General features: G+C 34.6%; 1 protein-coding gene across 2 annotated transcripts; it reads left to right on the top strand.

Moving 5' to 3' along the window:
- Positions 1-4,653: 4,653 nt before the first annotated feature.
- Positions 4,654-8,708, top strand: LOC111396933. 2 transcript variants are annotated; one of them, XR_002703094.1, is made up of 8 exons: positions 4,654-4,946; positions 5,330-5,377; positions 5,455-5,501; positions 7,678-7,744; positions 7,857-7,900; positions 7,998-8,055; positions 8,195-8,341; positions 8,410-8,708. XR_002703094.1 is itself a non-coding variant. In XM_023023550.1 (7 exons), exons 1-7 carry the CDS (start codon positions 4,887-4,889, stop codon positions 8,464-8,466), a joined length of 381 nt encoding a protein of 126 aa, XP_022879318.1. In that variant the 5' UTR covers positions 4,667-4,886; the 3' UTR covers positions 8,467-8,708. The 2 variants fall into 2 exon arrangements, 1 of the variants encoding a protein (XP_022879318.1); XM_023023550.1 differs by lacking the exon at positions 8,195-8,341 and having other exon boundaries at positions 4,667-4,946.
- Positions 8,709-9,023: the final 315 nt, after the last annotated feature.

The raw sequence follows: 9,023 nt of genomic DNA, 5'->3' as shown, positions 1-9,023 counted from the left end.
GTGGGTTATTTTTTGCAATATTTTAATTCACATGGGGTCGACCCCATGTAAGTGCCTGTAAGATTTATGTGGATTATTTTTCTGTACAACCGGATTTTTCCTTTTTTCAAACTCTTTAAAAAATATGCCTTATAATTACAATTTTTTATTTTATTTTATTTAAGAAACTTGATAAAATATTTCTACAACTTGATTAAATCATAATGATCAAGACCGAATATCTATTTTATAGTAGAATCATGGTAATATTCCAAACGTAGCTCTTGTATGACAATTTTTATTAGATTATAAGTTGGCTAAACTTTATTTTTGACCACATATTTCATTGGATCTAGAATTTTTAATCATATTTAACGAGATCCACCAGCAAATAATTTCAAAGAGTTTTGTTAAACAAGGACTTAATAAATGACTTGAACATGTTTTTAATGTTTGATATAGTAATAAAAAATAGCTTATCTATTTCATTGGAAATGTTTTGCCGTTTCACTTAGTCATCACGTTTGTGTCTGCATTTGACATGTTTTAATGTTTGATATGGCTAATCTTCGTTTCACATGTTTAGCTTAATTAGATTATTTCAAGGGTATAATAGTTAAATAGTTTGCACAACAACCCAATGCAGTGCATCGTATTGGGTCTTTTACTCAGTAAAGAAATGAATTATCACATATAGGAGGTAGCGTTATTCTAAAAGTCATTTTTAATGGGTTCGTAAAGTCAACTTACGAGTTTGAGAATGAGTTTGATTATGTTTTCAAAACAACTTTATCTAAATACTAAGATGTATGAGAGTGATAAATCGATATATACTTTTAAGCAAAAAGTTGTTAAAAAGGAATATTTTAGCAAAGTCGACTATGAAAACTTCAACTACGTCATGCAAAATCGTTCTATTATACATAGTATATATTTCATTTACTAGAAAATTTCATATCTAAGAGGTTAAGTATCACCAATTTCAAAATTAAGAACAAAGATTTCAAATTTCGAAAATCAGATATTTATTAAAATTTGTTTATTATTTAATTAATTAATTATATATTAAGATCACAGATCTATACAATTTGTTAACAAATTGGTGATTTAACTAGTCATGTATTATTTTTTCGATCACAAATACGAATTTTTATACGTCATAAATTATTTTACAGTTACAATTTAAAAAATTTATAGGTCACAATTTATTTATCGATCACAAATAAAAAATTTATAAGTCACAATTTATTTATCTGTCACAAATATCGTAAGTCACAACTTATTATACAATCACAAATTATCAAATTATATGTCACATATGAACAATTTTGAAGGTCACACATTATTTCTTAGTCACAATTCTTCTTTCCATCGGTCACAGATTAACCAATTTAATGGTCACAATCAACTAAATAATTTGTAACCATCACCAACACCTACAACCACTATCTCACCACTATTTCCAGCAGTAGGACCACCACTTGCAACCACTATAATCACAGCTTATTTATAGGTACATATTATCAAATTAATTGGTCATAAATTATCATCCATTTGTCTCACCTTACCACACCCTATTCCACTGCTGTCGAGCACCACCCAAAACATCACAACCCTAATTCCAGCACCACCATCAAAGTAGAATAAAGCTACTTTACCCGAATGTTGACATTCTCTCACATGCCGTAGGTCCCACGCGAATAAAAAAGTCTAAAAAAGTGGGCCCCCACCATTGCGAGAGTCGATCACCTCCTTTGTCAAAAAAAATCGAGCACTGTAGCGGGATTGATCAAAGTATTACTACCATCATCACTTGCACCAACAACGACTACTACTTTCTTTTTCTCTACCTTCAATTAACCACACAAACATACTTAAACTATAGATTCAACGTCGCTACCACAACCACCATTGCACCTCCACTGCTCGCACCAATAGCCAAATAGCGCCACCACCACCACACCAATACCACCAATACTGCCTATATCAACAATCTAACACACAGTCTACACATATGCATAGATCACATCACACAGAAATATTGCACCACATCTTTACCACCACGATAATACCACCGCCACTTGCATCAAAACCCAACCGCAATCCTTGTGCCCACACACAGACACACAGGGATTGTAGATTGCACACACAACCACACAGATTTAAATCCTAATTTTGACATTGATCATTGACGTGCCTCCATCGCTCGAAGATGTTGTAGATCGCTTTCCACCACAGATCACACACAAACACAGATTGCACACAAATAGAGAAAAGTATAGCTGAGAGAACCGCCTGTGCTACCCACACAAGAAGCAGCACTATCCCATTGTGTGGTCTCCCAAGACTGTAGTCGTCGTTGCGTGCTACCATGCTGCCTGGCCTCTCGAGAGTGGCGCCATTGTCATTGCTACATGCTACTAACAAGAACGCCATCGTCCCTTTGTGCTACCAACGTTGCGGGGCCTCTCGCCCCGTAATTGTGGTCGATGTGCGACACTGGAAGAGAGAGAAAAGACAAAGAGAGAGAGAGAATGTTATAGAAATATTTAGGCTGCGGTTGGTTTAGTTTTCTATTTTCCATTTTCGATTTCAAAAAGGTTTTTAGTTTTCTCAGAAAATGCCACGTTTTGGGTATTTTCCATTTTTTGGACATTTATAACTGAAGACGCTCAAAACGATAAAAAAACCATTTTGCGTTTTCAGTTATAAATTTTACCAACAAGGAAAACACATTTTTTATTCACTCGGGACCCATTTTCAAAAACGAGAAATGATAAGTGTGTTTTTACACACTTATTTGGATCATAAACATGACTTAAACATGGATAAAATGGTGGAATTGTGACTTAATCCAGTTAAATTTATGTATTGTAGGTAATTCAATGGAAATTGTGAAATTCAGGAGAAAAGAGCCGAAGAAGGACCAAAACGCAACAATTTGATAGTTCGAGGACCAAAGGTGCAAATATTGAAAAGTTGAGCTAAATGAAAAAAGAGAGGGAAGACATGCCAAGTATGAGCTCAATGACAAAGCAAAACAATTGGAAGAAGAAAATATTGAATAGGGACTGAAATGAAGACAATTGAAAGTTGGAGGACTAAAGCGCAAATACTCAAAAGATATGCCGAATGAGGGGCATAAGAATTGATGGTATCAATCATCAATTGGAAGATAAAATTTGTTGAAAAGATGAAGAAATCGAAGAAAGAAGTCAAGAGAAGCAACAAAGAAGTTCGGGGACCAAATTGAACAAACCACATAGATGTTACATCTATGCGACCGCATAGTGTAACCTTCTATGCGGTCGCATAGAGTTATTTTCAACTCTCGGGCGCAGTTTTTCGTTTTGGTTGAAACTCTTTTCCTACCTAATTTGGACGCGATATAAATACCAAAATTCATCATATGAAGAAAAAAGAACGACCAGGGAGAAGGAAGAGACCAAAATTGGAGGCAAGAAACTTGATTTTGGATTCAATTTCACACGGGCTCGAGACGGGATTGAAGATTATACACACGGATTGAAGAACTTCTATACGGGTGTATTCTTATTATCTTTTAATTTCGTTTTTCAATTTCTTGATTTTTAAATTATTTTTGTTGGTTGTGCAGTAGATGTGCTGGCATGAGTATAACTGAAGAAGAAAAGACCCAATATTTTTAAAGGTTTCGATGAGCATATAATTCATTTCAGTAGAGAAAGTGGGGTCAATGAGGGGTAAGGAACAGTGAAAAACAGCTAACGTGTGTTGGGGGAAGTCGTGGTTGGACTAAACCAGCAAATTAAAGTGTTATTTCTTTCCTAGTATTAGATATACCTAAGTGTGCATGGATATGAGTATTAGTTGTGAAGTGTGTGTAAGGATGGTGGCTTGGCCTTTTAACCCACGAGCTCAGCTCGGCTCGGGCTCGAGGCGAGCCGAGCTCATGGCTCATGAAAAATGATGCTCGGAACTCGAGGGCGAGCTTAGATCGGCCCACGAGCTTGCGAGCCTAGCCAAGACCATGAGCTCGTGAACTTTGTGTACCCATGAGCCACTTGCGGGCTTGACGAGCCGAGTAGGCTCGACTCCTGGAATTGAGGTGACGAGCCCGAGCTACCCATGAGTCGAGCGGCCTAGTCGACGAGTCGCTCGATTCGTTTGACATCCCTAAGTGTGTGTGACTAGAGTAAATGCATGAATCTTGACATGGATAAATTAGATTCCAAAACGTGTTGATTGACTTCATATATCAAAAATATAGTTTTAAGGATTTTGTTTGATTTGAGAACTCAAAAATTATCTTTAAAAATTAGAATATTAGTGTTAGAATTACTTTTTTTTTTTATTAATTGTGTCACTTTTTTATCTTCTTAAAGAAGTGAAATGATTGTCTTGGACATGATGATTATATTAAGAATCGGCACTACACTCACGCGTATTGTCTTGAACGTACTGAATATATTAAGAACATGATTATCGTTTTTTCTATACAAATGAATTGTGCTATTTTGGCGTGTCATTTTTTTTTTTTTTGAATTTTGTCAATTTTTGAGTATTTTTATCACTTTTTTTGAATTGTGAAAAAGTGACATCTGTCACTTTTTAATTTTACATAGTATTCTTTACTTTCAAAAATTTCTTCCTATGATTTTCCAAAATGCCCTGCCAAAATTTGATTCCCATAATGGCCCTTGTATAAACTTTTCAAATCAACGTTCCTTCGACTTTTATCTTTTCGTGCACTCCATTTCTCGGAAGAACATTGCTGCAAGGCTGCAATTGAAGAAATATATATATTTCACCCGACAAAACACAGTTTTTTCAAAAGAAAAGAAAAGAAAAGAAAATTCCCAAAGCTTCCCTTGTTGACTTCTTCCACTCTCTTCCGATATATTCCTTGAAACCCTAATTAGAGAGCGATGGATATTTCAACTCCTACATTCCCCGTACACCACTCCACTCTATCTCTCGATATTGAGGCAAGTTAATTTTCTACTTATTAAATCCCAAAATACTCGTATGAATTTAATTTGGAGTGAATTTTTGTTCTACTGTTCTGAGTAAGATTGAATATAGAATAATCAGATGTTCCCACTGTCTGTCTGCTTGTTTTTATTTTATTTTTTTATCTGAAATAATTCAAAGTAATGTGCCTTAAGCTGAAGCTGAAGCTGAAGCTGAAGCTGAAGTAATTTTGATTTATTATTATTATTATTTTTTTTTAATTTTAATTTTATTATTATTATTTTTTTTTACCGAATTGGTTACAATTTCCCAATTTTGATTTTGGTTTGAATTCGAACTCCTGGGTTTTCCAATTTTGCCTGTTAGGTTAATTATTTTGCTCGTGTTATGGTGGCAGGGGCATAAAACAGAGATAATCATTAGCAGTTATGAGGATCATTTCCTTGTGAGTTTCTGATCCTGGTTTGTATTTGAAGTATATCTATGTTTACGAGAAAATCTGAAATCTTAAAAATCTTCTAGGTTATTGTGACCCAAATTGGAAGCATGGGGACGATATTGCATGCCAGGTGAACAGACTTGTAATTCATTAGACTAGATGGTATTATGTTGGAAATCAATGATTTTATATGTTTGATTTTATTTGGCATAGAAGGAGAAAATAACATTTGTAAAATTGGTTGAGGTGGCAAATTTGGCTGTTGACATAGTTCTAATTTGGCAACAATGAGGATTAAGTTTTCAATTACAAGTCTGTCTGTCCCAATTCCGTGGTGTTCTGTCCTTCTACCTTGATTTTGTACAGATATAAGTGAAAGAATATGGAGTTCCTGTATGAAACAAAACTAAGTAGCTATGATGCACGGACACGGACACGGACACGTGTGTCCGACACGATACGTTTCGGATACGTCGACTCGTAATTTTTCAAAAAAGTACCGACACAACACATCGTTGACATGTTCATTAAATTTTTCATTTATATAGTTTAAATTTAGTTTTATACTTATTATTGATTTTTCTTGTTGAAATTTTTTAAATATGAGTAGTTATTTGTTATTTATTAATAACTTAATAGCTCTAGTAAAAAAGAAAAATGATTATTGTAAAGTGTCCATGCTACAGAGCTAAGTAGTAAGTACTGTTATGGGACTTATCTCAAAGGAAAGCAAGATAGATAAAGAACAATAGAAAGTGCAAAAGTCTAGGTTTCATTCTTATATCAAGATAAGAGACTAAATAATGAATAAATTCTAGAGCAAGACTTGAAAACCCATATTTATGGATCAAGAGAGGCCATAGTCAGGTGACCTGGACTGAATAGGATAAGTTCCATGGCTCAGCACACTTAAATTAAATTGTTTATAAATTCTTCCCCAAAGAAGGCTAAATCTCTGCCTTGAAGACCTATTAAGGAGACCAAGGTTCCCTACAGAATTTTCAATTAGTGCATTGGCCCATAAGGCTTTTGTTGTTTGTATAAAGAAAGAGAACGTTTATTTGCATATAGAACATGTATCTTCTATGTCCCTCAATTTTTTTTTTAATTTGTTTCTTACAACTTTTGAGATTCCTCTCTATTAGTACTTAGGAGGAGAGGAAAATGATTGAGGTCACCTTGTGCACCACGTACTCTAACTTGGCAAAAAAGTGAATGAGGATGTTATCTAATTTGGGAGAAGAAATTTCAACCATTATTTTAAATCTAGTACTGACTTCTATTTAACCATTTTTTGATCGATTGGGTGGGTGACAGAAACTGAGCAGATGCCCTCAGAAAATACAAGGGTTAGCTAGTAATTTTGGGATACTCCCAATATGTGATTAGCGGAGAATGCCAAACTTAAAAAAATATATTGTTAACGGTTTCTTCAATTAGGTAATAATGTATCGGTGGCTTAAGATTGTACCATAATAGCTTTTTCATGGTCTATTAGATGCTTAGTTTGACCTTCCATTTTTTCAAATTTTCTGAGTCACCTTTTACTGTCAGGGAGTTGCACAGTCCAGTGCTTCTGAGTTCTGATGAAGTAATACTGTTAGAAGATCGTGTTTGTTTCCCTGAAGCCATATTCAAAATCATTAATCTTTAACTTCCTTCAGGTCTGATTATGATCTAAATGACCAAACAAGTAAACTTATCTATTGTGTGTTTATGTTGTGAGTTCAATATTTTACATCAGTCTAACGGGTGATCAATTATTTGCTTATAATCCAACTTATGTGGCGATCGTCTGTATGTAAGGAACGCAAACATAGATGCAAATGTTTTAATCCACTGTAGGGTGTGAGCCCAAGAGCATGTGGTCTAGACCTATTTCCAATCTTTATAGGTATCTAAATATATGAGTTTTTGCATTAGTCATTGTATGTTAAATGTTTTTCATGACAAATCACTAGTGAATTAAGAAACGAGGCATGACTCATATTTTACGATTTGACTGAGTATGTTCTTATGATGTTTGCTATCTTAAAAAAATTTATTTGAGAACGTTTGTCTTGGAAATTTATGTTGCATTTGAGGAGTGGTAAATTTTGAAATGTTTAGAGTTGTAAATGAGTCCCACGTTTTTATTATTAATATATGTGCCTGATACTACTTTTATAGTATGTTTACTAGAGGTGGATCAGTCGGTGTTCAATAATATTAAGAAACAAAAAGAAATTAGAATCTTGACTATGTATAAGTCCAACGCAGTATTGTGTACCAAACATGACATTAAGAGTTGTATATTTTATTCCCAGGAAAGAGGAAGGGGTGTCAATTAATCCAACTTTCAATGTTTCTGTAACATTTGGTAAACGTGATGAGGTAAGCTCTCTGAGTTGTCACTTGTCAGTCAGTCGAGTCTTTGCTATTCCATTAGCTTAAAGGACTCGTCAATAGAAAAACATGAACTGATTTGCTAGATGACCATGTGCAGCCAATGCTAGTTGCATGTGCTCGACAGTTGATCGAATTCATAAGGTATAAATCAATTTGATTTCACAAATGGTTTCCTAATGTTTGTCAGACGACTGCTATCTACCATGCAACATTCTAATGTTCTCTGTTGCATTCATAGTGCCTCTGGATATTCTAAAGGATTAGTACTCTCCCTTGGCCTCAAGGACCACTCCGTGGTACGACATATTTTCCTTTATTTTCTCGAATACTGCAGTGTGGTCCTCAACTTATTGCCCAAGTAGCAAGTTGATTTCCAACAATTTACTATAGTTGCACAATTAGTCCCTAATGACACGTATCTGATAAATCTTATAGAAACATTTTTCCGCTTCAAATCCCTTTACATCAGAGCAAAATATAGTTTCCTAATATTGGAGTTGGAGAATGAGGGCCATGTAACGATTTAACTGATATTTGTACCATCTCCCCCACGGAGGACTGATTGTGCAAGTATAATGAAAGGTCATAGCATATCCTTTTCTTTTTTAATATTGTCGACCATCGTACTAATACCCTTTCCATCTATGCAGGGAACGCTGAAACACATCGTTTCTGCTGTAATTGAGAAATTGCCTGTGGTAACTTAGTATTATGATCTCAACAATTTGCGTTTGGTGGCTTGTTTGCCCTGCAAGGAGTAAAATTGCGAAAAATAGTTAGAACTTTGTTTCTTTTCTTGTAGCTCGTCAGTTTCAGTGGCTTGGCATTGAATATGCATTCGTCTTGACGTGACATTGAAAAGTTTTGGCCCTTCTATAACATGATATAACTGTCTGTAAGATGAAACGGAACATATCAATAACATATAGATTGGTATTTCAGCCATCCATCCTCGAGTATTTGTTCCATTTCGACATCATCTGTAAATTGGAAAACCATTCCATGGTAACTGGCGACCTGGTGGAAATTAGATATAAAATTAAATTAACAGAAAATAGATATTTTCTCTAGTTCGTGCTTTACTGCTATCTGTGACAAATATCAAGGTTTTTGTGCCTATTATCTTTTTATATTTGAAAAGTTGGTCAATTAATATTATTTTGAAAAGTCAGGTATTAGTAAAAGGTGGAAAATAGTATACCTCAAGGTTTTAATGCATAATGCGTGACAATGCGTTTCGATCGAGCATCAAACATTACAAGTA

Source organism: Olea europaea, chromosome 7 (assembly GCF_002742605.1).
Source record: "Olea europaea var. sylvestris chromosome 7, O_europaea_v1, whole genome shotgun sequence".
Taxonomy (NCBI): Eukaryota; Viridiplantae; Streptophyta; class Magnoliopsida; order Lamiales; family Oleaceae; genus Olea; species Olea europaea.
Note: the sequence above shows the minus strand (reverse complement) of the source record. Positions and strands in the feature narration are given on the sequence as shown.

What these genes read in the sequence shown, in the direction of transcription:
- LOC111396933 (XM_023023550.1), top strand. Translation starts at nt 4,887, where the DNA reads ATGGATATTTCAACTCCTACATTCCCCGTACACCACTCCACTCTATCT. An exon ending in CTCTATCTCTCGATATTGAG is followed by an intron (nt 4,947 to 5,329) that starts GCAAGTTAATTT and finishes TTATGGTGGCAG; the next exon opens with GGGCATAAAACAGAGATAAT. An exon ending in CAGTTGATCGAATTCATAAG is followed by an intron (nt 7,901 to 7,997) that starts GTATAAATCAAT and finishes TTGCATTCATAG; the next exon opens with TGCCTCTGGATATTCTAAAG.